Genomic DNA, 27993 nt, shown 5'->3' with positions numbered 1-27993 from the left:
ATGCAAACCGGCACTTGACATTTATGTGAATGGAAACTATTGATCCTAGGTACACAGACTCAGCATTAACTTAATGCATTTAAAATAAATGAATACTGTATATATGTTGCAGCAGTGCCCCTGTGTGTTTAACTCGAGTAACTACATGCAGACCCTGGCATAAGTAATTAACCAAAACATCAGCTTTTAAAAAAAGCAGTCAAAATTGTACTTACAGCGTAGTTTGTCAACAATCTTCCCTCCACACATTGTTGCCAGCATGGCTTTCATTGAGAAAACTGTCAACTTCCCATGGCTTTCACTGCAAGTGGAAAGCATTCCAAGAAGCAGAAAGTTGAATTCAAAATGAATAAAATATACATTTGTTTATTAATTCTGCTCCTATAGTACTAGGAATTTATGGTTTTTATGCTTTTCATGCTTCTTTTTTTAATTTAACCTGAAGTTTTGTCATTTAAGAGGAAAAACTAACATTCAGGAGTACGAACAAAAATAAAATTGAAAAATATGACTGCAGTGTTGATTTTGCATCCTTTAGCATACAAAATGTGAAGAATCTTTAACTAAACCTTAAACTACGGTTGACCGTGGACGTACAAATGATTATTCACCTGCTTTATTAGGTTTCTACAGGGAGTGCAGAATTATTAGGCAAATGAGTATTTTGTCCACATCATCCTCTTCATGCATGTTGTCTTACTCCAAGCTGTATAGGCTCGAAAGCCTACTACCAATTAAGCATATTAGGTGATGTGCATCTCTGTAATGAGAAGGGGTGTGGTCTAATGACATCAACACCCTATATCAGGTGTGCATAATTATTAGGCAACGTCCTTTCCTTTGGCAAAATGGGTCAAAAGAAGGACTTGACAGGCTCAGAAAAGTCAAAAATAGTGAGATATCTTGCAGAGGGATGCAGCAGTCTCAAAATTGCAAAGCTTCTGAAGCGTGATCATCGAACAATCAAGCGTTTCATTCAAAATAGTCAACAGGGTCGCAAGAAGCGTGTGGAAAAACCAAGGCGCAAAATAACTGCCCATGAACTGAGAAAAGTCAAGCGTGCAGCTGCCAAGATGCCACTTGCCACCAGTTTGGCCATATTTCAGAGCTGCAACATCACTGGAGTGCCCAAAAGCACAAGGTGTGCAATACTCAGAGACATGGCCAAGGTAAGAAAGGCTGAAAGACGACCACCACTGAACAAGACACACAAGCTGAAACGTCAAGACTGGGCCAAGAAATATCTCAAGACTGGTTTTTCTAAGGTTTTATGGACTGATGAAATGAGAGTGAGTCTTGATGGGCCAGATGGATGGGCCCGTGGCTGGATTGGTAAAGGGCAGAGAGCTCCAGTCCGACTCAGACGCCAGCAAGATGGAGGTGGAGTACTGGTTTGGGCTGGTATCATCAAAGATGAGCTTGTGGGGCCTTTTCGGGTTGAGGATGGAGTCAAGCTCAACTCCCAGTCCTACTGCCAGTTTCTGGAAGACACCTTCTTCAAGCAGTGGTACAGGAAGAAGTCTGCATCCTTCAAGAAAAACATGATTTTCATGCAGGACAATGCTCCATCACACGCGTCCAAGTACTCCACAGCGTGGCTGGCAAGAAAGGGTATAAAAGAAGAAAAACTAATGACATGGCCTCCTTGTTCACCTGATCTGAACCCCATTGAGAACCTGTGGTCCATCATCAAATGTGAGATTTACAAGGAGGGAAAACGGTACACCTCTCTGAACAGTGTCTGGGAGGCTGTGGTTGCTGCTGCACGCAATGTTGATGGTGAACAGATCAAAACACTGACAGAATCCATGGATGGCAGGCTTTTGAGTGTCCTTGCAAAGAAAGGTGGCTATATTGGTCGCTGATTTGTTTTTGTTTTGTTTTTGAATGTCAGAAATGTATATTTGTGAATGTGGAGATGTTATATTGGTTTCACTGGTAAAAATAAATAATTGAAATGGGTATATATTTGTTTTTTGTTAAGTTGCCTAATAATTATGCACAGTAATAGTCACCTGCACACACAGATATCCCCCTAAAATAGCTAAAACTAAAAACTACTTCCAAAAACATTCAGCTTTGATATTAATGAGTTTTTTGGGTTCATGCAGCGTTCTGACGTATGGATTTCTAGTGTGGTTCCCCAGCTGCACCAAGGCCGATCAGCAAGCACTCCAGCGGGTGGTGAAAGAAGCTGGCAGAATTATTGGAACAAGTCTGCCAGAGATCAGTAATATCTTCCCCACTCGCTGTCTGAGGAGGGTGCACAGTATCCTGCGGGACCAACATCACCCTGCGCGCCACCTTTTCCATCTGCTGCCCTCAGGGAGAAGGTACAGGTCTATACAGGCCAGAACATCCAGACTGGCCAACAGCCTGTATCCACAGGCTGTGAGGCTCCTGAACTCTCTGCCCCCCTCTCACGGACAATAACCATATCCAACTTCTTAATAGCAATGAACTGGTCTGCATTGGTGCATCATATCTTTATTCTCTTCCCCCTCCTGCCCCCCCCCCTTTCTTAAATAGATAACTATCATATCTGATATCATATCTCACAGTACAATAATATTGAATGGGTTGCATTGTTGTATTTTGTCATGTTTCTCAGGTCTTTGTCTGAATTTCTACGAACATTATTGCTAAGGATTGTCTTATTGCATTGGAGTCACACTGGGTTAAATATGTACACTTGGGTTTTAAGGGGTATTTATTATTTTCTTCTTTTTTTTGGGTTGTATGGAAGCCCCAAACGCAATTTCATTGTTCTTGACAATGACAATAAATAAATAAATACTAAAAATACTAATACATTGAGAACATGGTTGTTGTTCAATAACAAAATTATTCCTCAAAAATACAACTTGCCTAATAATTCTGCACTCCCTGTATTCTTCTTATAAATCGTTTTAACTTGCCTAGCGAGACCAGCTTGTTTCGTCTGAGATTCATTTAGCTCTTGCTTCCGAGCAGAAGTAACAGAGTGGATGAAAGCTCTCCTGCCTAATTCAGTTTGGACCTGAGGGACAGATAGCAAAACTGCTTCCTGTGACTGCAGCAAGTCGTTTCCAAAAGTTTCACAGAGATACGGGAGCATGAATAATAACAGAGTGGGACCAGAATGGCTTTACAGATAAAAGTAAACCAATTGAATGGATCCCTGAATGGAGAGGGCAAGCAGCCAATCAATTTGAGTACACGAGGTACAATAATGAGAGAGTGCTTTATGGTCAATAATAAACCTCCCTGATTCAGGAAGCGGATATTAAGAGGAGGGACGTACCGTAAAACATCTCCAGGGTTACCAGACTTTGTCGACCGGTACAGGGTAGCTTATATGTTAACATTTTTGATTGATGAGCGGTTTAATATTTCAGTTAGTTAAATGTACATAGACAGGGTCCTTTAATAAAAGTAAATATGCTTGTATAATCTTAATTATTAGCTAGCTTAGAGTCTATTTGTTAGCCTGATCCATACCCACCTAAAATCCTGATTTTGAACCTACTAGAAGTTAATAACATTTTACATTCTTCATCGATTGCTGGGTCATTGATACTCTGTCCTCTGCACCAATCTGTATTTCTGGGATTTCTGAAAACAAGATCCATGGACCATCTAAGTGCCAGTAATGGTTTTACTGTATTTTGATTATGTTTGGAAATAACTCAGCCATGTATAAGTGTCTATTTAACATCCTGAAAGTTAAGCAGCTACAGGAAATGTTCTCCCCTGGTCTTTTTAATCACATATAACACAACACAAACCAGAAGGAGAACACTTGGAAGTGCCCAAGCAAATCTTTGGGAGGTGGCAGTCTTTCTGTTAGTGTGACAAATCACAGAGTCAGAAATGTGGATTTGTGAAGATTTATGGGTTGAAATTTTAAAACTGCACTTGATTTAAAAAAGGTTCAAAAAGAGCATTGTGCAAAAGTCCAGAGCCACCTCAGATTTCTATATATTTTGCTAGGAAGATGAGAAAAGGCTCCCGAAATTACTGATTTATTAGTGAGCTTGAAAGTCAGTATTTAATTTAACCACCTACATTCGTCAACACAACCTGAACTCTCTTACTTGCCATTTCTTTAAGTAGTCGTCAGGAATAGTTCTCTTCCCACTTCCCGAAGGACATTCAAAGTTAAGTTCTTCTTTGGATGTTGGCTCCCTTTTGTTTAATTCTGTTGAGGTTTGGGCTCTGGGGAGGCCACTCCAAATGACTGATAGTTTTCTACTGTTTTTCTATCCAGGTATGCTTTTACTGCAGTGGCAAGGTTGGGATCATTGTCATGCTGAAAAATGAAGTTGTTGCTAATCAGATTATTTTAGATGGTATTGCATGGCGAATCAAAATCTGATGGTACTTTTCTACGTTCATAATTCCATCAATTTTGATAAGATCCCCCAAAACCACTGACTGAAATGCAAAGTCAAACCATGACAGAGTCTGTACTGTGTTTTACAGATAGCTGCAGATACTTTTGTACCTGATCTCCTCCATATATACTAATCATATGAATCCAAGACCTGTTGCCACTGATTTTCATTCCGGTTCTTGTGTAATTTGGCACACCTCAGTCTTTTATCCTAGTTTCCCTTCCTTGACAGCCAACCTACCATTTCTTTTGAGGCTTTAGCAAACAGTGGATTATCTGCAGGCTCCAGTGTATCTCTCGGGTCCTGTGTAAGGTTTTTGATGGATTTTTTTACTAGTTTTTTCTTCTATTAAGGGGATGACTTTCGACACCATTGATCTGCTGTAGATCATTTTTAGAACTGTCACTTCTTCTCTTGAACTTCAATTGCTGAGATATTTGGGGTGGCGGGAAAAAAAATCGAACCAGCACAGTATTGTGATTTTTTGCATGGTGATACTGTATTAACCCAGGGACATGAAATATCAATATTTTTTGTTAAAAGAATGAAAATAAATAGAAAATAATAAATGAAAATACCCTGGGAATACGACTCAACTGCATGACCATCCTGAGATAATGTTAGCTGAACAAGTTTACACTAAATCCAACACTGGAAAAACACTTAGCTTGATAAAGTACGTAATTGCCAGCTTGACCCATTCAATAGCAGACTGACAACAGAATGATAGCAGGTGACAAAGTTTATGTCACGGTCCTGGGTCAGTGACGCAGTGTTTTGTATTTTCAGTTATTATATAGTCTTTGATTTCATAATTTATCATTTCTGGTTTCTTGGTTTCTGTTCCTGTGCTCCTCCTGTGCTCCGTGTTTCCTGTGTCTCCTCAGTCAGTGCCAAGTCTGTATCTTTGTGATATCTGTGTGATTTGTGTATCTTATTTCAAATAAGAAAAAGCTTTTTTTTAAGCAATGCATTTTATAAGCGATTAAGAATTGATTATTACCTAAAAACTGATTTGAAGCAACAATGTCAAATAGTTGATGGCTTCAGCTCCTCTTTTGTGACAATGTGAGGTTTCCACATGTTTTATATTAGTGGACTTGATCCAGTAATCTGTAGCCACTTTTTGTCTTTTTAACCTATTTATAAAAACTATTTACAGTTTATTGCAAAACTCATGTTGGATTCATCTTTGCTTGTTGTTCTGTTGAATTTTTTTTTTACTGCATACAGTAAATTTTCTTGCAGTCCTGCAGTTACACTTATCTTGAATTTGCTATTAGCCAGCAGATTCAAACCATGAACCATCTCGCTGTGAAGCAACAGTGCTAACCACTGCTCCAATGTGCCACCCTCCTTTGGTAAATATTATCTTTAAAAGATCCTAAATAAGAGCTGTGCCTTTACTCTTTTGTTGTTTGTTGTTTCTATCCAAACAACACCACCTACAAACTAGACTACAGTATAGTACTTCTCTGTGTTGTGCACCTATTCCATACCTATCATATGTGGCCACCATGAAGTTGAGCAGGAGCCCAATGGACTGTTCCACATTGATCTGGTGGGTGGTGGGCAGCCGCTTGTTGAGCTGGTAGTAAATGGAAGACAGAATAGTCTCCAGTCGTGACACATTGATTTCAGCATTGTGGTCCAATGTGTTGAGCCCGTTGTCACGAAAGGCTTCGATCATGTTCCAGACATCCACCAGATGAACTGTGAGGGGGGATTGGCAAACAGACAGAATACAATCAATCAAGTCTGCATTCATGTTCAAACAAATGTTTCTGCTGGTGTTATAACGGCTGAAAAGAGGTGACATTTTTTTCTTACGGTTACATCTCTTCTGCACAAACCGAAGTTTGCAGGCAGTCCTATAAGTTGACAGTCTGATGACATCAAAGTTTTGAGCTCCTGAAAAATAAGAGAAACGCAGTCTCAAAAAATCATCTATACCTGACAAATGTAATCTGATATCAAAGTAAAAATATCACTTAAAGCTTTTTGAATGTTTATTTAATCAGTGATACGCTCTGTGTGGGAGGAATTACACGCGAGGGACCATGCATGTTTGTGCATTACATGAGATAGTGAAAAGACATCTCTCGCAGTCGACTCCACTCACTCATTTCCATGAAGAGCTGTCTCTTCTCCACCATGGCCTTGCCTCGTTTACTGCCTTCCTCGATCATTCTGTGGCACATCAAACACCAGTGCATGCAGCACTTACTCTTACTGTGCTTACTGCACAGCAGCATAGTAATAAATGCAACACACAACTCATTTCAGTGTCAGAAGTCATAGAGATAGGACTAAGAAGGATTTGAATGAACTACACTTCTTGCATAAAACTAAAGAAAATGCAGATATATACAGAACAGATGATTTTTGTGGATAAAACAGAATAGAAAAGGATCTGGTGTTCAAGTCTAAATTACATTTACCAGTGGAGGGCACACAGTAAGTGATCCAATATGTGGCTATAATGAATTATTGAAACACTCAGATGAACCCTTGAATACGGCTGTACCAGCAGGAAGTTTGCAATTTACCCTCTGCACAAAGGACAGCGTTAGTCATCAATATAACCTTGGTCAACTATGTAGATGATTTTGCTTTGAAATTTCACTTGTTTATTACTAGTCCATTCCCTATTACCGAGAAGGGACAGAGAACTGAAAAGAAATTATATATACATTATACTGAGAGTGTGCTTGGTAAAAGAATAGCCGTGTCAGAACTGTGACTTTTATTAAAAAGAATAGTTTAACACTGTCCGGATGATGTTACTTCCTTCATTAGGTATATAAGGAAAAATTAAAAAATATATCCTTTCACATTTGTAGGTTTAATATGAAGCTACAATTAGGTGCCAAATAGCTTAGCTTAGTATAAAGATTTGAAAATGTGGAAATTGTTTGCTCTCCAGCTTCTAAAACTCACATAATGACCAGAATAGGTTGTAGTTTAGGGTGGGTTACATAAGGGATATTTATATATAGTATTCCAGTATTTCTGCATAGACAGTTTTACCAGTTTCTGGCTATACTAGCTTACCAATGTGAGAATGTTTTAGATCAATTACGCGATCTAACTCTTGGGGGAAGTGGAAATAACTAGAGATGCGCCAACTGACCAACAAGAGACCAGAATCAGCTGATTTCCAGTGTTCTTTGCCCAGACAGGTGACCAGCCAGTCAGCCTCATGTACATATATGGCTTATTATGGGCCAGACCACAATGGCATAGGCAAACAGTCATATACTAGCATCTTATTGGGTGAAGACACAAACCTTGGCAAAATAAATCGCCACAAAATGGAACAACAAATTTAATAAGACACTTAAATCCCCCTCACCAAGCTGAACATGGATATTTTAAAAAGGTAGCAAAGGCAAAATGGCTAAAGCTATCAGTATCAGCCTCGGTATGAGCAATGAAAGAGTAAGTGTAACTTACTGCAGTTTGGCAAAATTATTCAATCTTATCAATTCTTTACTAGTGAAAATAAATTTTGCATTAAAGAAAAGTATGCTGTCTATTGCAGTTCTTAGAAAGAAAATCTCAAGAAGCCAAGGAAATTGCAATCTCTACAAATCTTTTAAAATATGATGACAAAATCTATTTAGCTCTAAACTCACGAGCATGTAAATATTTCTCAGTGCCCCCAAATAATTATCTGATACCAAAGAAGAGATGCCTATTGAACAGCTTTAACTGTTGCTGCCTGATTGAACTTCACTGTTGACTCTGTTGTGCATTTTCAAACAGGATTCACTGCTGGTGTATGTTTTCTTCTCAGCTCAGCAGGGAAAGAAAAGCCCCCTTTGAAACAACACAGGTTTCATTACTTCATTCACTTCTTTCTCTGTACTATTTTTCAAAAGCATCTCCATGGCTTTTATTATTGTGATTCCAGTCACTTCTTTACAGTGTCACTTCTCTCAAACACAGGACAATTTAATTTACCGTTACCACCAATTCTTTTGGACTTGTTTTCTTATCTGACAAAAATAATTTACCGTGAAGACAATTTGCACATGGACACCGTATCCTTTCCTGCTTACCAAGCGCTTATATGACATGCTTTACATGTGACATATTATGTCACACTGATTTTAAAAGTACTTACCTGCCGCACACTGTATGTCAACAAAGTGAAGCCTTAAACGTTGACCCTGTGAAAAAAAAACAAATTGAAAAAGGTCAGCGAGGGTGTCTTGATATTGACTCGACACCACCATTACTACGAGAGATGAGCTATTTCACGCTGACAAAATGTAGTAGACTTTTAAATAAGTAATTAACACCTCCCTTGTTTACCTCCTTCAAGGACTTATTAACTCTCACTTTGTGCTTTTCTTAACCTCCCCTCCATCGCCTCCTGTAGAGATACTGGTGAGCCAGCAAGGGAGCACTCCAGTGCCTGTGGTCTGTGCAAATGATAATTCTCTATGACATCCCGCTCAGCAGTGACTGCATCCTGTGGGCTAATGACACCGACTGAGCTGCAAAGGAACCACTTAATGATGACGGACACAGAGCACATTAGGGATAGCCAATAAGCCATTAGCACTGGGTGTCCCTGGGACCAAGGACTCAAGAGTATCCCAAACATGTTTAGATTACTTGCTTATTCTCATGGTGAATTGAGGGCATTCAGCTGATCAGCAAACCATAGAAGCCAAGGTTCGAAGTGTGTAGACAAGAAGCCCCCCCCCCCCTTTTTTTATTTTGCTTTCACTTCTATCCAACCTTGTTTTAGACAGACTGATCTCTAATGTTATGACAGAGCCTATTTCCAGTCACAAACTCGCACCTCTCCCTTGTCTTGAACATTTCTCTGTGCTGCTTACAAGAGCCAGCAAAGATTTTTAAAGGGGACGCTTCATTGAAATTAAGTTTTAAATAATAGATATTAATATAATAAGAGCCACATCTAAAGACTATTTTCAACATCAAACAATCTGCTGATATTTTTCTCAAATGTTCAATCAATATTTTTGCCATACGACAGCTTTGGGTGATTTCTTTAACTACAGCCTGGCTTTCTAACAAGCAAAACCTCCCACTTCCTAAACAGCGGGTTGAGTAAAGCAGAAAATCCAGTTGTGGGAATCTGATGTTTGCTTGAAAAACCAAACGAAATGTCAGATTTTTTCCAAATAATTAATTTTTTTGAGCAACTGAATGACTCATCTTCAGCTCTTTGACAACAACCACTCGTTTCACAAGCAGCAAAACCACTCTGTGCAATAGTCAAAAATCTGCTTCAGTGCTTATAAACACCATCACATGCCTTTGGAGCTGGCAAAGCATGGTAGTTTGGATAAAGTCAGACCAATTATATATCATAATTGTGATTCTAAATAGAGAAAAAAAAAAGAGCTTTGGGGGCATTTTTAGAGCAGATATGTCAAAGGGGCACGGCTGCCCTTTGGCGAAATGGTTAAAAAACATTGGTTATGCAGTGGAAGACCCAGCAGAGACATGTCAGCAAAATATCACAATGGTTCATTGTAAATAAATTCCCTCTATGAGGTAACTGCTGAAATTCATGAGTATGCAACAAGGGTTGCACACTGGCAGTTCGTGTTCACAGACGTGTAATCAGAGCCTGTAAGCAGATGACAGTTTAACGGTTAAGTTGATTATTTGATGGAAGTTTTTAATAATTCATGCCAAAATAAATTCAGCACATTCAGATCACAGTCGGTGTGATCACTGTTTCACCGGTCCCGATCAATGGGATTTCTGGCTAGTGCCATTTATTCATCTCCCCATAAACAATCACAAGCTCGTAATAATTTGGATGTCAGATGCTTGCAGTGAAGTCAGACTGTGTAGTAATCATCACAGGCATGGAAAGGTGCATTTTACTGTAACCGCACCTTCAGCTCCAAGGTAATGACAACATCCTTTGACGCGAGTCAACATAAGGACTCGGTTACTGCAGTATCTCTCCGCCGCTGATATCATTCACTTCTCCCTTTCTACGAGCCTTAATTCTAACGCTGAGCAGCACCGCAACACTTAAAAATCACTTCTAAAGCGACGGCAGAGCATCAACGCAGCCATGTTGCTGATTTAACCGCCTATTTACCTTATTTCCGCAGTGGGGAATGTGTGTCGTGATGTCCATACATTTATTTTTTATTTTTTTAATTTGTATTTTTTTGGTTAACAAACAATGACAATTCTGCATTTCTTCAAATCCTACTGGTGTCTCCACAGCCAAGTAAGATACATGGCGGGGAATTGGCCTTTACCGGAGGAAAATCGCGCAGGTTGCGTTTAGAGCATCATCATCATCGGTGGCAGCAGCAGCAGCATCAGATAGGGAGGATGTAAGTGGCTATGGGCGAATAAGGGGGATATTTCCTCCGTGCTGGACAGCCCCACTTCTCACCTTTAATAAATCCACGCGTTTCCCCTGATGTTAAAGCTGTCCGGGCGATGAGAAACAGCTCGGACCATCCATCGTCGTTTTTCAAGCCCCTCTCCCGTCTCATCCGACTTCAGTCTTCGCAACTGCGGTTGTAGCCGCACACAGAAACGTAGAGGCGCCCTGCTCCGCTCGGCATCGTCAGCGACCCAGCGGCAGAGGACAGTAGATACAAGCAGGCACGAAGATGCCATGCGCGACCAACTACTAGTACACTTTACGCATGTGCGCACGCACACTGGTTAAAGGCGCACTACTATTATTAATACCGCTGTTACTCTGAAATATAATCCCCAATATTATACACTGAATAGGAAGAAGCACAGAATTCATTTAGACTCATTTAAAGGGATACTGCAGCAGTTTGGGACTTTCATAAAGAGGGGAAAGAAAGAGATGTGGCCGGCGCAAATACTTTCTAAAAGACCGGAAAAGTATCATGACTTTCTAGTTGTCTGGAGAACCAAGCTCCATAACTCCTGGGCTCTACATTTCTCATAATGCAGTTCAACAGCGTCATAGAGTGTTCCTGTTCTTTATTCAACAACTGGACTCTTGTGGATAATATACTGACCCCAAATGTTTTTAAATATTAAATTAAATATAGTTTATTTTTTGAAGCTATTTAATGAAAATAATACCCGCTCCCCAACTGTGACAGTGTGGTGACCTCATATAAAAACATGTATCCCTCCTAAGGGCAGAGATCTTTAGGAGACACCCCACCACATTTCTTTTTTACATTTTTCTAAGACAGTCAGGGATAACTCAGCTACAGCAATCAGGGTTATTATGTCAAACTTTGGAGCAACAGAATTTTTTTTGTCAGACTGGCCCATACAGGGGTCGTAACATTATTGTGCTTTAAAAATTTTTTTATATATATATATATATATATATATATATATATATATATATATATATATATAAATTATAAATAGTACCAAAGACAAAAAATACAATAAAATGAAGATGCAGTCAAAGAAGAAACTTTTTCCATTATTATTTATTCATAATATTCTATTACTTTGATAAAATACACTTTGTTTACAAGTTCTGATTACTATATTACATTCACCTGGAGTTTTAAATGGAGACAAAATGACACTGACATTTAAGAAATTCACCTAGTGTCAAACATGACATTAAAAGAAGAAGGGAAAAAAAGTGGAGACCCACCCCCTTCCCTTCTTCCAGCCATTTTCTATATGATGTGCTCTACACATCCAAATGCACACACACAGTTAGCCTTAGTATTGATTGGGACTGCTGTTGGACTCTTGTTTCAGTCATCATTAACCAAAATGTCAGCTGCCTTTAGGATTGAGAATGATTGTTGTTAATATTTTTTGCAGTGCAATCCAGTCCAGCAGGACTCTAACATCACTTTCAACCAAATATGACGTAAATGTTTAATGGGGATCAAAAATGAGAATAAAAGAGACATCTGTATCACTAATTAAAACATCATTATGTCCTTAATAAGTGAAATTTCTATGCCTTGTGAAACTCCTACTAGATTCTAGCCCTCAAAAACAACTTTCCACAAGACACACCCACCAACTAAAAAATAAAACTATATTAAATGAATGACTTTTAAATGGTGCATTAAAACATTATCTTTTCATAAAGTGATGATGCAAATAGACAAGTAAAAGCTACACTTTAGACAACATCTTCATTGAAAAATATAGACCAATGGATTCACTAAAAAACCTGGACCATACAGAATATCAGATACCTGGACTATTTGAAAAGTGATTATTCTGCACGGTGGTCTGTCCAGCCTAGAAAAAAAAACACTATAGGAAAGAACGGGACAGCCAATATATTAATATAGTAAATACCCTGTTGATTTGTCAAAAACAATTAGCAAATAGATCTTTTATATTAAAATATATTAATTAAAATATATTACTTTGATTAACTAGTCAGACATTTAAAAACAACTTCTGATTATTTTTTGTTTTCTTTAAGGTGACTTTGGCATACTACCTTGGAAATAATTGCTATAAAAGAGGTCATGTTTTGTACCTCCAGGAGATTCTAAAATATAGTAGATGTGTCAATATTTGTAACCAGCAAAAACACAAAACTTTTGGAGATAACACTTCAAACACAGTGGCCTTTTTACAAGTCAGTACGCACTAAGCACTAATGTTAAAATCATCATAACGGGCCTGCAAAGGTTATAACAAGTGCTGACACCACTAATGTGTTGTGCATCACAAAGACAAATTACTGTTGATTAAATACATATGTGACAAATATCATTTTTACAATACTTCCAACCACAGTATTATAGAGGATCACTCTCTTAATTTCCTGGAAAAAGGCCACGTTAAAGTGAAGTGTTACACTCACTTATTGATGTATTGGTGACATATTGTACCTGTTTTTAGCATATTTCACTGTTCTTCTCTATTTTCATTCCACAGTAAAAAAAACAAAAACAAAAAAAGAAAAACATTTTGAAATAAAGAGCCAGTTATGCTCAAGCAAGGTGTGCAGCACGAATAAAATAACAATATTTCTACATCTAGGCAAATACCATACATGAGCAAGTATATACAGCAAACTAACAAAATTGTCAGCATTTTCTCCACCCGCCTTGAGTGTTTAAATTAAGTTTGCCACTGCTGATTTATCTATACAGACGCACAAGCATTAGAAATCCCACACCAAGGGAGATCATATCCACAAACCTGATTTTTGGGGAGGAAATGCTGATTCACGCAGTAGGAAGTGACTTCAGACCTTCATTGGAAGTGAAAAGATCTTAATTTACCAACAAGGATTATAGAGGAATTATATATGATTCTCTTTTCTTTAGGTTTGATTTTAAGTGCTGTACACTGTTATTACTTTATATCCAGGTGGTTTTCGAGTTCTTTGCCTTGGAAACAAGTCAGGTTGATTTATATAAAGTATAATTCAAAAATCACTCTATATCTTCTTACTAAAACTATACATGTTCATTTCTAGTTCTTAAATCTGAGTGTGTTCAGTAATAAAAGTACAGTTTCATATAAAATAGTTACTGTAAGTTGCATTTCCCTGCCACACGTGCATAAATGCCAAATAGGAGGTACTCTACATCAAATGATTATCATTAGCGCCCTTTTTCTTCTTTTTTTTTGCCGTTAAACCATAACTGATTAGGACCAATAATAAAAAGTGTCAGTCTAAAGCACAACAGTCATTATGTTCTAAAAAAAAAAAATAGCAACATTCATTTTCCCTCCTCAAAAAGAAAACAAAACAAAAAAAACCCCAAAAAACTAGACGCATATATATATTTAAAAAAATATATCACACTAATCTAGCCAAGTGCAAACACTGCCAGTTTTCATTTCTCACATATCTGACAACATTTGATTGAAAATGGATTGGCATTTCTATGACACAATTGCACAAAACGACTTTTCTTAGATGTTAGTGGAAAAACAAGACCATCCAGTGTAAATCCTTGCCTTTCCCACAACGAACCGATCCTAGAGCCGTTTTCTCCAGAGTGTGACTTAACATGTTTCAGCCTATTATGCACTGATTCTAAAACACTTGCTTCTGCTTTGTGCTGTGACAATACAACTCTAACCAATTTTTTGTTACTGTTAATTTAATATCATCGTACCACTAAACACGAGACACATAGTTTTGAGGGGCCTATGCAGTCATCATGGCAAAAAGCTCCACACCCCTTGCACATGATCATTGCCTTCAGTCGGCAGTAGCATTTAGACTGGACGTCCTCCATGTTGGAGCCCTCAATGAATGACTGTTCAGGTGAGGGCTCGCCCTGGTGGCCGTGGTCTAATGAGTGACCAGCAGGTATGGTGGTAACAGTCACTGAGAAGGACATAACGCTCCCGTGGATGCCACCACCATCAGCTTCTGATGAGGATGTGGAAGAGCCGGTGCCTGCAGTGCTGCGGTTCAAAGTGTGAGGTACGGACATGCTGATAGTGCCACCGTAGCGTGACGCTACCGGGGGTTCCTGATTATCGAGTGTTCTCTGGGATTGAAAGGCAGTCGGCCGCTGGTGACTGGGATCCACGTGGGTAAGATATGGCTCGGAGTTTCCTTGATTACTATTGCAGAGTTCGAGGTGCCTTCGGTGTGATTGAGAAAAGGGGCTGGTGTCTTTGGTGGTTGCGCTGGTGTTGTTGTTATCACCACCAGCTTCAAAATACTCTGATCCAGGCTCAGTCTTTATGTTATAGTGATGCTGAAAGCCCGCTGGTTCATTAGACTTGCCTACTGAGCATCTTTGCTGCTCTGTTTTGACCCCAGAAGGAAACAGAAAAACCTTCCTGGCTGGTTGGTCCTCCTTGGCTGCGTCCTCTGCTTCTGTGGTTTCCCTTTTTGTGCTGGTTACAGTTGTGTTTGGAATGGCAGACAGGTGAAGTCTCCTGCTCTCTGATCCTCTGCCATACGTGGAGACATTGAGCAGGTAATGTCCTGTCATGGCAGGCCTTGGCATCCTCCTTCGACCCAAAAAACCAACAGAAATCCTGGATCGATCCTGTCGCTCTTCTGCGTGCATCAGTTGCTGAACTTTGTACTGAGGTGACTGAGGCCCTACACCTCCTCCATAAGGCTGACTTTGTTGGACTTTCCTCTGCATTAGAGCCTGTAGGATCTGCTCCTGAGTCTCCTTGTCAGGAAGTTCCCTGTGATGTTTTGTGTTTTCTGAGAAAACACCAGCTCGGCCTGATGTATTGAACTTCTCAGCCCTGTGCTCAGCAGAATGTGACGCCTTTGCCATAGTACCAGAGGAGAAGTTTGACATCTTTACTTCCACCTTGGATAGCGGTTTTGGGAGGATCTGCTCCAGTGGAACTTCTTTGCCCTGCAGAAGCTGAGTGACCAGCGGGTTGTTTGCAGGGATGCAGGAGCTGATTCTGGTTGTTGATCCAGTAGTTAATGGGATTTCCTGTTCCTTTGAAGCATGCACCAATGATGGTTGTGCTGATACACTTGAACTCTTTTGGACGCTATGGATTCCTGTACTGACTGTACCAGCAGAAAGACTTGTATGTTTTTCTTCAGTTTTGCTTAAGTACTTCTGAGACTGGTTTGGGCTACATGGACCAAAAGAGTCCACTTGGCAAGGAGAAGATATACTAAACTGTGTGGCTGCTAACCTAGCAGATCCCTGTGGGGATGTCGGGCTGGATAAGTGGTGTGTCTGCTCACTACTGCCTCCACCTGGCCCTGGGCCTGGCACTGCCCCCTTTGAAGCAGATGATGCTGCTGCTGCACGTTGTGCTCGGGCAAGCTGAGCTTTGGCTTTGATATCTGCCAAAGTGCGAGCACCAGTACGGCATGGGCTACTAAGTGGGCTTGGGAGGGGAGTCCTCGGTGAGATCTGGCTAGGTGACACAGGCAAGGGAAGAATTCGTGATACTGGGATCTGCAAAATGGGAAAAAAAACAAAACGGAGATGAATTCCCATTTGTATATCTAAAAAATATAAATAAAAAAAAACAAACATATAACAATATAAATAGGCTTCAAGCTGTATCCTATTTTATTTTCCCACACGTACAAAACAACAAACTCTGGGATTTACTGGGAAAACTCTAAGTCTTTGGAGCATAGTGAGACTAACAATATACTCAGCAAGTATAGTTTCCCAACTCTGAAAAGATAAAGCTACAGACCTGTCAGGTCCGCTCAGAAAATAGAGTGATCTGAGCAGACTTTGAGCTGCCACATTTATTCCTACCTTTAGTGGTGGAACCCTCTGACTTGTTGTTGAAGTTGGTGTAGCAGGGCTGGATATGGATGATGCTGAGGGAGACGCAGATGAGAATGAAGACACTGAAGAAACTGACGACATGCGGGGTCTTTTCTCTGGTGTTAATTCACCCTCTATCTCACTGAGAGACTTCCTTTTCAGTGGCTCTGAGGAGCCACTGGGCTCAGAGATGATCTCTTCGCTCTCTGCAGCAGGCTTAACCATAGACACCGACTGAACTTCTTTCAACTCTGAACTAGCCTTTGGTGGAGGGCTGCTGTCCACAGACAACTGGGAGCGTTCAGTTTTCTCCTCCTTCATGTCTTCCTTGTGCTCCTTTTCTGGCACTGTACATGCTGCACTCCATTCACCACGTTTCTCAACCTCTGGTGCTCTCACTGCAGCCGCCAGTCCAGTATTTGCAGTTGTATTCATCTTCCGATCCTCAGCATACTGTGAGCGTCGCGTCTTCATGGGTTCTGCAGTAAAGAGAGGCTCTTTTTGAGCAGGCAGTGCTTTCAGAGGCTCCTGTGACGATGTCTGCGCTGGCTTTACGTCTTTTGCAGGAGCATCAGTCAGGCTGCTGTCCTTGGTGCACTTAGATTCCTCTAGTGCTTGAGCGACAGGTCCTGTCTGATGAGAGGGGGACTGAGGCCTGGCAGACTCCTGATTCAAATCAGCCTTTGTCAGCTCTTTGGATTCCTCATAGCTGAGCCCAGAACTGTACAATAGAAAGGGAGACAAAGAAAAAGAGAGAAAAAAAAAACATAAATCTACGAATTAAGTCTTTCTTGAATGAGGAAAAAGTCATTAAACACTTATCTTTTAAATTATTTTTTTTTAAAAATACACAAGAAGAGCTTTGAAAATGACAATAGCCCAAACAAACTAAAAACTATTAATCAGCTAGTATTGTTTTATTCATTGTAGTATTTTACTTTTCAATCTGTTCTTTTTCTTATGAATTGCTTAATTTTTAACAACAAACTTGACAACAAATGACAAATCTTTGAATCACAGAATCTAATCTGAAGTTGTGCATTAAAAGTGAAATTGTTGGAAAAAATTCATACATCCATAAAACGAATGACACTTATGAGCGCTATCTGGGCATTGCACTGACATACTATTTTGCCCTGTTTGGTTAATCTGTTCCAATATGTTATACAGAAAGTAAATATCCTTTAGAAACAGATATTCAATCAATATTCTTAAGAAAAGTGACTGTTCCATTTTCCTTTTGTAAATACTACAAGTACTAAGATTTTAGTCTTTTTTGATATTTAAGAAAAAAATACTACACTGCAAGATAAGGGAGGGTGTAACCTAGGCCAGTTTTTGTAGATATAATTTCCTGATGTCCCCTAAAGTTCCCCTAGAGGATGATGGAAAAGATGACAGCTGTAAAAGTGAACTAACTGAAGGTGTGTGTGACTGTGCCATGGCTGTTTAGACCAGGCATGAGTGACTGATGTCATTTGATACAGGACACCAAGGACAGTATATAAAGAAAATTAAATAAAACCTGTCCTGATATCTTATTAAAAACTCTGCCAGGTCAGGATTAGATGACCTTTGGTAAGACTGAGAACTCTTTTTGGCTCTCATTTTCTTTGAAAGCCTTCAAAGGGCTTTCTGAGAGTGAAGACATGGGGTTTTTTACAGTTAAAGTAAGAAGTTGGTTTAGGTTAAGGTTTGGATAAAGATGTCACACTTATTTGTGACGGTTAAACTTGGGATTAGGTGGGGTTAGAGTCTCGGGAAAGCAATAACACCAATACACGTCCTCACAAGAAAAGCCAAGCAAACATGCCTCATACTCATTCTCCCTGAACACAGAGATTCTAAAATTTTAGCTAAAATATTAGAATTGGTCATCTAAACAACCCCAAACCTACGACACACTTATTCGGGGCTAAAGATCTTCACCTGCCAAGTGGAGACCGAACAGCTGGACTGACAGATTAGCAAGATACTGTATGATGTCCAAGTTCATGAGAACTAGGTAGGATTAGTGGATCAAGAAATTATAAATGAAACAGAGAACCTACTTCTCCCCATAATAGTTTTCAAAGAAGGCTTCCTTCCAGTGCTCAACTTTCTTTTCCTTCTCAATTTCTTGGCGCATTCGGAGCTGCAATTCAGGAGTGAATTCCCCTAAAAATGGAAGAGTCACAAAAGAGCAAATGTAAACCTTGGTGTTGTGCTTTTTTTTTTAATGTGAATTGAATTTTGCAGTTATGAACTGAAAGCTTTTGAACTAACCCTCAGCCAGCCTGTCTTTCCAAGACTGAGCTGCTGATGTGAAAAACTCATTGTTTAAGGCAGAGCTAGTGACCTTCAGAAGGCCGTCCATGCAAGCCTGAGGAGAGAAGGCACAATGTTATGACTAACAGCATGACGATCAACATCACTGCATCGGTACATTGACCTTATTTGGATTCTGCCTATGATCTAGAATTTGCATCAAGAATCATACAAATGTTTTACAGAGATTAAAAAGATATTTTATGAGGCATATATCAAATAATGACTGACAGATACTGCACACAGCAACAATTTTACTTACACATTTACATTTAATGTAATATAAATAGCAAACGTTATAACATATGTATAATTTTAGGGCTACCTGGCGGTCTACTTCTGGCAGAAGTTTGACCAGCCTTTGCTGACAGTCTGGAGGCAAGACAGAGAAAGTGTGCTTGTTGATGATTGCTCGCAGGTTGGTGTTAACCAAAATAGAGTCTGGCGTCTCCACGTCTATTTTATACTTGGCACGTTTTATCTGCCCTGCGATACAAACAAAACAGGAAACAGATGTAAACCAAGGGAGATTCAATAATGCAAAGAAACAACTGTGAATTATGTAGTTCACTTTTAAATGTAGTAAAATAATTTGTTTTACTTAACTGTTTTCTGTCAAAGTAGAATAATTTTACTTACACCTAAGAAATAACTATGCAGACAATTAATTCTAGATTACAAGCAGACACAGAAAAGCTGAACATATAAAGTTAAACCCAACTGTCAGATTATTCTTAACACTCGAAACAAAAATTCTTACTGTAAATAATTTGGTTAACCCGATGTTAGAAAATTTCACTCACATATGAATTAATAGTGCGTGTGTGACTGTTTGTGGCATACTAATGGATATTTGTGCTATCAGGCTGATTAATGTGGGAGTGATTTAAAATACACTAAGAGGTTGTTATTGTGTGCCATTGTGCTCCTAACTGTCCTAAAGAGTATTTTTATTTGCTTCTTAAAAACAAAGCAGGACTACAGGGAAACTACTAATTGCTAACTTTTTTCTGTTAAATATTATAATTAAATCATAAAAATTTCCACACAACTGATTTAAATAAAAGCAGTTGTCTGAATTACCTGCACTGAGGCGACTGGACCTTTGGGGAACCTTTCTGGGTACGACTGGGTGGCATAAATCTGTTTGGAAAGAAGAAGAGGAGCTAAAGGAAATGCTCTGAGAAATGAAAGCCAGAGATCCGACTGCTTCAGTTTCCACATTAAAGCTGCCAATTATATGAGTCATGTTTGGATGATGATGATACATAACCTTTTGTAGTCTAGCTATAAAAACCTGCAATAATAAACAGGATAATTCCCAGAACTACATCACTATCCATCATCTATCTACAAAACTGTGAGTAATATCATGCAATTAACATCAGTAAACTATCCAACAATTTGGCAATGTAAGAGTTACCACCTACCAGTTTTTGTTGTAATGTTATCTGCCATGTCTTTAAGGGTTTTCAGAAGCAGTCTTGGACTGGAGGAGGTTGGCATTCCCCCCTGTCTACGCTGGTTTCTCTGCTGCTGCTGCTTTAGGGCCTTAAAATGAACAACACAGAAAGACGCAAATAGCCAGCAGTATGAGAAAAACAGAGTGTGAATATGTGTAACCCTCTGTTTCCCTGCAATTGCTCCCCAAGGGCCACTTGCCTGGTTAAATAACAGCTAAATAACAGCAGAGCAATAGAACATAGGTTGCATAACAGAGGCATAAATCCTCGCCTTGCTGTAAATCTGAGAACAAGTCAGATCAAATTTGTCACAAATTTCTCTACACGTTTAAAGAAGCAAAGAAAGGAGGTCCACCACAATAAGATATAAAATAGGAAACAATAAACAGATCCGTCCAGTAATGTTTCAGCCAAGTCGCCATCTTGTAGTGTTACCTACGCCCAAATAATGAATACAAATTCACACCAGCACAGATGGAGTGAATTACAATGTGTGCAATCAAATTAAATCTAATTAAATGGAACACAAAAGGCAAAAGACAGCCAATGGGAAATGGGTTCTTTGAAAACATTAACACTGTAAAAACAACAAAAAAACAGCTACAGGCATTTCTCCCTGATGTTTGAAATAATCAGCAAGATGTCAGATAGAGAAAAAAAACAAAGAACACCAGCTGAAACACTACCATTGAGTTATATGCTGCCAATTAAAACAAAGTAATGAACATAATCATACAAATTTAATTGCTCATTGTAGCCCAAAAAGAGCCCAAGTCTAAGACTCCACACTCTGTATACCGATGTAAAAACAAAAGGGTGGATTTGCATAGTGCAGAACACAGAGGGAGTGATTTATATGGGAGTGGGGTGTGGCAGGAACTCATGTTACTCATCTGAGTAGGGAGGATAAGTTAACAACTTAAATGTATGTTTAAAAAAGAAAAACAACAAGAAATATATGTTGTTTGCTGTACCTGTTTCAAAGCTTTCTTGCTGTGTTTCTGCGAGGGAGAGATGAGCTTACTGGTGGGGACAGACGGCGACGAGCATCGAGGCTGTGGAGACGACGGCTGTGACTGCAGCTTGGAGGGAACTATGAAATACAGAAGCACAAAACAGATGTTACCAAATACATTTCCTGAGGGCGGTGTGCAGACTTTATAACATTGTGCTTTTGTTTTGGCGAAACTGAAACCAATTCTGTAGACAAAGAAGCAGATTACATTACCTTACTAAAATATCATATTGTTAAAAATGAGCTCAACTTCAGAACAATCCCCCTCCTACTATCTGCCTTCTGTTTCTTACAGAACATCTTTCTACATTCTGCAGCAGTTCCTTCCCAGTGCTGCCTAATTTGCATTTGACTTTGCAGTCCTTTGCATCGATTATTTCAAAAATAAAGCAATATCAGAGCCCTCCTACTCAGCTGTAAACCAAGGTTATTTGCTTGGTACTTTTAAGTTGTGCATAATGAGGAAGTGGTCACGGGTCATACTGAGAAAAATCAGTTTCCTGTTTTAACCGTCACTTAAGTTATTCAAGTGGCAGTGAGAAATAATAAGAATCGGTAAGACCACAACCTGAGGAAAACAAAATAATTGGCACTTGATGAAAAGCTCCCTCTCTCAAACCGCATTGCAATCAGGCACAATCAGGTGTTCATTTCACAATAAAGCAATATCTTAACCCCACAGAATCACAAAAGATCAGAAACCGTTGTAATGTGGCTGTTGTGCGCTGCCAGCAGGCTCTTGGTGAACAATTATCAGACAGCATTAAGGACAAAGTAAAGCTCAAAGATAAAACCCACCTTTCGCTATCATCATGTTCAGTGCTGCGTGTATTCCAGGAAATGTTTTTGATGAGGTGGTGTATTTTATGTTTGTGGTAAAGCCACTTTCCAACTTGGCATGTCTAATGCGACTTGAGCTAGTTTCCGGTGTTTCCACAATAACCTACATCATCAGCTGACAGGGGGGTGTTAACTCTAACTGGCATAACCAATCAGCTACAATCACCTAAAAAAAAAAAAAGCCAAACATTATTGCATTATGATCTGTTGATGGGGTTTTTTCCTTCTCTGTTGACTGATGAACAGTGATGACACTTCAGCAAAAAACACACGCTCACTCTTTAATAAACGTCAACAGGGGTTGCATCTAAAGGTGTTTAAGGAGTTAGTAAAGACATATTTCAGTGCTTTATTAAGTAGTATTCACTGTTAATCTATATAGGTGGTCTGGAAGTTAGATAATGGTGACATATTTCAAATCTATAACACTGATCAACAAGTGTTTTGTTTTTCAAAATTTACTTTTTGACCCCAAATCTGAAAACCATTTTCATCTGGTTAAGCCATTCCAAGTACTGGACAACTGGGATGACTGAACACACACAGCAATGCGTTTCAACATTTAAGATGTAAGTTTGGTCTCGAGAAAAGTGAAGCCAAAATCAACAAAGATGTTTTTGTTAGTCCTGAAATCCGTGAACTGATGCTTGACGATGAGTTTGAAAGGAAATTGTAGCCAGCTGGATCAGCAGCATAGGAAACATTTGTGCAAGTAGCCAGAATTTTCTTGGCAATCTCAGAGCAGAGAACTTGTGTTTAACATGCTGAAATCATATCAGTTAATGATATGATGTTACTGTTTTGTCAACGTTCTTTCCATCAAATCTGAGCGATGTCAGTGATGAGCATGGTGAAAAATTTAATCAAGATATTAAAGTGATGGAAAACTGATATCAGGAAAAATTTAATCCGAGGATGAAGGGTGATTACTGTTAATTCTTGCAAGGAGAGACAGATATAGAAGCAAAAAACCAAGTGCCTCGAACATTTTTAAGTGCGCTGAAAATGTGCTTTATTGTGTCTCTCATATCACCTTCTTGTTTATTTTCAGGAAAAAAAAACACATTAAAACTGTTTTAATGGGAAATAGTTAACATTCCAGAGATTGCACTGATACATTATAATGATATTCAAGTGTTAAAAGAATATGATGGGTACTTCCAAAATCTTATGCGCAAAAGTTAATTAGATTTCATATCTAAAATCAGCTTCTCACTGCAAACTCCAGCTTCCTTCCATAGTCCAAAGACATGCAACTAAAACTAGTTTAACCAGGTTAGCTAGTTTGAGTTAGTTATACTGGAAATCTAAGGTGTAATGTTGAATGTGAGCACAAATGGTTGTGTGGCTCCATCAACTAGCTCTGCGATAGACTGGCAACCTGTTTAGGGTGTACCCAACCTTTCATCTGTAATAGCTGGATTAGGTTCCAGCCCCACTGCAACCCGAAATTGGATAAGCAGAGGAAGATGGATGGATAATTTTGTTTGAAATCTGCAGGAAATATAAGCTAAACATGTAATCGAGCTATTAAGAATGAGACCCTTTCTTCATGGCAGACAATCTGACTGTTCAAACTGCCCATTTATTCACTCTGTAGTCTACTATTCAGTAGAGTAAATCAGCCATCCTGCAGTGCATTTCAAAATTACAGCTGCAAATTTCATCCACTACAAGTATACACTGGTACAGTTCATACACTGACTTGGACCATAATGTTTGAGCAGTCTGCTGTCACAAGTTAAAAAACAAATACTCATTACATATTGATAGAATATGATTTTCTTACCCTCTGAGAATTCCTGGTGAACACTTAAAACTAAAAGACCTACCAAAACTGTATTTGAGACATCAGGTACAACTAAATTTTTGGCATGTCTGAAATGTGATGCTGAGTAGCCTGCTTATCAAATATTTACTTTAACGGAATTTACTGCTTTGCATCAATTATGTTAATTCACAGTTACAGCTAAAATCTTCATCATTCTTAGCTAAATAAAAAAATACTTCATATAAAGCACACATTTTTGTGTTATGAAGTATTTCAATGCAATGGTGAGTTATGATAATTACAATGAGTACTTTTTTTTTTTTTTTTAAAGCCATAATTACAAATTAGATTACAAACAGACAGCACATATTAATGTTGTAGCAGTAAAGGTAGGACCAAATTATCTTGCAACAAAGAAATGTCTGGAAACTCATTGCAAACAAGTGACTTTAAAATTTATGGTCATGTGTAAGTTAATTAAAGAACCTGTATGCAAGGGCACAATACCTCTTCGCATCCACCTTCCTCTCCTGCCCTCTTGACTGATAGCACTACTGTTGTTTTCTGAGCTTCGAGAGTCAGAAAGATTGTCACTGCTCTCCTCAGAGCCCTCTTCCGACAGTTCCTTCACCACATCTGAGATGTCCTTCTATATGAAAAACAGAGCAAAAGACTCCATGTTATTTTTATGCAGGAAACAGAGCGGAGGAACAGTTAAGCAGAAGTAAATAAGAAAATGACCAGCTACGGCATGTACATTCATAACTTAATTTGTGTCCAGGTACCCGAAAAGCTGCAATTAGCAAAGAAAAACATGTGCTAGTTCTTTTTTCCTGTATTGGCTGAGTAATAAACAGTGCCTTGTGTCTCACAAACCTTTAATGTGTAGACTCCCATTCTGCCCGGAACTTTGTAGAAGATTCCCTCCTCACCACGAGAGTTCGTGTGCAGCATTGCATTCAGACACGCCAGCGGTGACGTTCCGCTGGATCACAAGAGGAAAAACACAGTTTACACATCTGTTCCCCCATAAATCAGATGGCTGGGAAAAGACGAAGGAAGGGGAGAGGTTGGTCTGGTAACTTGGGAGAAGCTGCTATCATGCATCAGGAAAACATGTGTGAGTTTAGGTCAGATTTGCATCAGTGCAGTTAGAGGGGAAATTTGCTCTGTGCTTTATGAGAAATCAGCTGCAGAAAACTGATCCAATGCTCATCTAATTAAAGTGATGGACCGATATTCACAGAATAAAGGGGTCTGACATAAAAATGCCTGTTGCAAAAAAATTAATCTGTCAAGCTTTGCTTAAGTCATGCACAAATCTAGACTGACAAATTGAACCTTACTTTTTTTTTTGGTCAAACTGCATTTGTGCTGCTTTACACAGTATAACACATAAGGCTTTGAACAATATAATTACTAGAAAAAACAAAAGTCTATTTTTAATTTTTGGGAAATTACTCTAGTTATGCTTAAATATTTCTAATTTTTATTTTGTTAATTACTCGGAAAAAAAAAGAAAATGTAATTTTTATGCAACAGGTGGCTGTGGAAGCTCAAACTATGAACGTAGCATTGCATTTTTATGCAACCTCACCTAGAACATGTTATTCCTATTAACATGCAAAAAGGCAACTCCAAACAAACCTGCATTGCTGTGAGTTTGTTAAGATAAGCGGGGGGGCTACCTTTTCTTACCTTCTGGATGAGAATAGTGAAAGTGAAACAAAAAGAAATAAAACAATTATTAATTGAGTAAAGTAACTGTGACTATGTGAATAACAAAAAGGCACATGATATGAGCAGCTGAGAAATGACAGATGACACCTGTTGTGCTCTCATGAAAATGTCTCATATATGAAGTGTATCTGCAGCTCCAAAGCTATGACAACAAGGACCTGTGTACCTTATTTCCTTAAGTCTTTCTCTTTGGATCACTTGCAAGATCTCTTTATGGCTCATAGGTGTATTAGGGTACTTCTCCAGAACCTAGAAAATAAAAATGCAGATGATTATATTTTGCTGAGAGATTATTTAAAGGAAAAATATTCAGAAATTAAGAGGCAGTCCAAAGGTTACTTCATTAAAGATATCACATTTTTTACACATCAGTAAAATTAAATTAAAATAAATAACCACAGGAACAACACTCCTCACTCACCAAGATATTTCTGTACTGTTCGGCAAGCTAACAGGATTTTATCTGTAGTAGGAGGTACAGGCTCCCCTTATGTAAGTATAACCACTGTAAATATCCATTTGTTTCTCTGTCAGTTAAACTGCAAAGTGCTCATGACTGACTGACAGAGAAGTGGCAAAGGTTTTTAAGCTTTTTTTTAAATCTACTAATTGTTATTTGTTCTAATGACTGTGTGCCTTTTTAGGGTTTTTGTCTTGATTTTTATTGATTTTCGATGCAAGACTTGCCTGATCCAGGACGATTTCCTCAATCTTAGCTTAAAGCCTGAGCAATTTATGCAAAAACTCAACTAGTTTGTACTATGGTTAAAATGATCCAGTCAACAAGCACAGCACAGTTGTGTTTTGTATTTCTTCCTTTTTTCCACTATTAGAAATATATTTGGCATGAATATTTTGCAATCTCTGGAGAAAATGCACAGAATCCGTCTAGTAATAAATAAGGGGTGGTAAATTAAAGTTTCATTTGGGTTTGAGGTGGATGCACCACCTTATGCTGTAACATCTCACTTCTCTGAGTGTTGGCTGAAAAAAAAAACATGACAATAAAAGCTTCTCATAACAGTATAATAATAATAATAATAATAATAATAATAATAATAATAATAATAATAGTAATAATAATAATAATAACAACAACAACATATCAGCAACTTTAAATCGGTAATTAAAAAAAACTACTATGGCTGACCTTAAGATGTAGCGCTTACACTTTTCCCAAACCCTCTCGAAAAGCCTTGAATTACTTTAGCTAGTGTTTTGAGCACTGCAATGAAACATAACTTTGAGTCCTACAAACGTTATCGCTATTTATTTTCTATGCAGTTAGCATACTACACGCTGTGCGCAAACTATAAAGTGTAAATACCTGTATGAAGCTAACGCAAGGCGTTACAGCCGATTGCAATGTGCTTAAATTATAAATTACTATTGGACGTTTTGATAATTTTATACTCGTTAGCATGCTATGCTGTCAGCTAGCTCAATGCTAACAACATATATTGTACTCTTGCAAAACGCTAGCATGACTAGACGGACTTTGTCATCGATTTTGTAGTTAAGTAGTTTGCTCTTGGGTTGCTTTAACTACGGAAACAGGAGGTTTTGTAGTGGTTTATTTCCAAATAATACAAATCAAACTTGTTGACGAACAGAGTTGCGTTAGCAGGCGTTAGCCCATGCTAGTCGCGCTAGCGCGCAACATTGGCGTGATTACTTCACGGTTACTTCATTGGACTTAATATCCTACGAGACCTGTCAGCCTTACTATCCCCACAAAACACATACAGTGGGTTCAGAGGCATGCTTGGGTGCACATGACTTATATTTATTTCGCTGTATTTATGCTTTGAGGTGCCACTTGATGAAAGCTACAAGGCTAGTAGTGACAGCGGTCTTTCCAAATGTCGAACCGTCAACACAGGCCTTGCGCGGTGCACGCAACATTTCATCTTCACCAGCAGGTCGTGAACTCATAAACACAGTTGTACAAGTGGGAGCGTTCAAGGAAAACAACCACAACAAACGCTACATAAAACACCAAGAATACCGTTTTCGCTGCTTCCGCCCACGTCCTCCCCTTCTTCTTCTTCTGTCTCTCCCTCATTGCGAATGTCCTGTTGCAGAGTAGTCTTCAATTTCTGTTTCAGTTAAAATGTTGCTTTAGTTACCGCGTAAGATCCACTCCGTCTGCCATGTTGGACTTACTGTAAAAGAGTCATGTGACTCTAAAAGAAACGTCATCTTACTGTATGTAGCTGTCATTCCAAGTCCTCAACTTTCCCACATGTATTTACACATTTGCCAGCTGCAACTATGACGAGAAAGGAGGATATAT

General features: G+C 38.8%; 2 protein-coding genes across 3 annotated transcripts in view; both read right to left on the bottom strand.

Annotated features, from left to right (window-relative positions):
* The window catches only part of dtnbb (dystrobrevin, beta b), a 39194-nt gene extending 28248 nt beyond the window's left edge, over positions 1-10946 (bottom strand). The window contains exons 1-6 of the mRNA XM_080871579.1: positions 10783-10946; positions 8506-8551; positions 6499-6566; positions 6207-6287; positions 5876-6089; positions 216-301 (exon numbers count right to left, since the gene is read on the bottom strand). Coding sequence (XP_080727705.1) covers positions 216-301; positions 5876-6089; positions 6207-6287; positions 6499-6565 — 448 coding nt within the window. The 5' untranslated portion in view covers position 6566; positions 8506-8551; positions 10783-10946. The remainder of the gene's footprint in view (positions 1-215; positions 302-5875; positions 6090-6206; positions 6288-6498; positions 6567-8505; positions 8552-10782) is intronic.
* An 872-nt stretch (positions 10947-11818) lies between these two features.
* On the bottom strand, positions 11819-27857 carry asxl2 (ASXL transcriptional regulator 2). Of its 2 annotated transcripts, XM_080871416.1 has the most exons (12): positions 27706-27857; positions 25864-25946; positions 24834-24942; positions 24465-24606; positions 21306-21424; positions 20299-20419; positions 19952-20011; positions 19194-19354; positions 18827-18923; positions 18613-18718; positions 16550-17282; positions 11819-16234 (listed from the first exon to the last, which is right to left on the bottom strand). In XM_080871416.1, exons 1-12 carry the CDS (start codon positions 27760-27762, stop codon positions 14444-14446), a joined length of 3579 nt encoding a protein of 1192 aa, XP_080727542.1. In that variant the 5' UTR covers positions 27763-27857; the 3' UTR covers positions 11819-14443. The 2 variants fall into 2 exon arrangements, with proteins under 2 accessions (XP_080727542.1, XP_080727543.1); XM_080871417.1 differs by lacking the exons at positions 24465-24606; positions 24834-24942; positions 25864-25946; positions 27706-27857 and adding an exon at positions 22145-24409.
* Between the last annotated feature and the right edge of the window lie 136 nt (positions 27858-27993).

The sequence above is a fragment of the Rhamphochromis sp. 'chilingali' genome (genome assembly GCF_963969265.1).
Source record: "Rhamphochromis sp. 'chilingali' genome assembly, chromosome: 21".
In the NCBI taxonomy this organism is placed as follows: Eukaryota; Metazoa; Chordata; class Actinopteri; order Cichliformes; family Cichlidae; genus Rhamphochromis; species Rhamphochromis sp. 'chilingali'.
The sequence above is the reverse complement of the archived record's forward strand: the minus strand, read 5'-3'. Positions and strand labels throughout refer to the sequence as shown.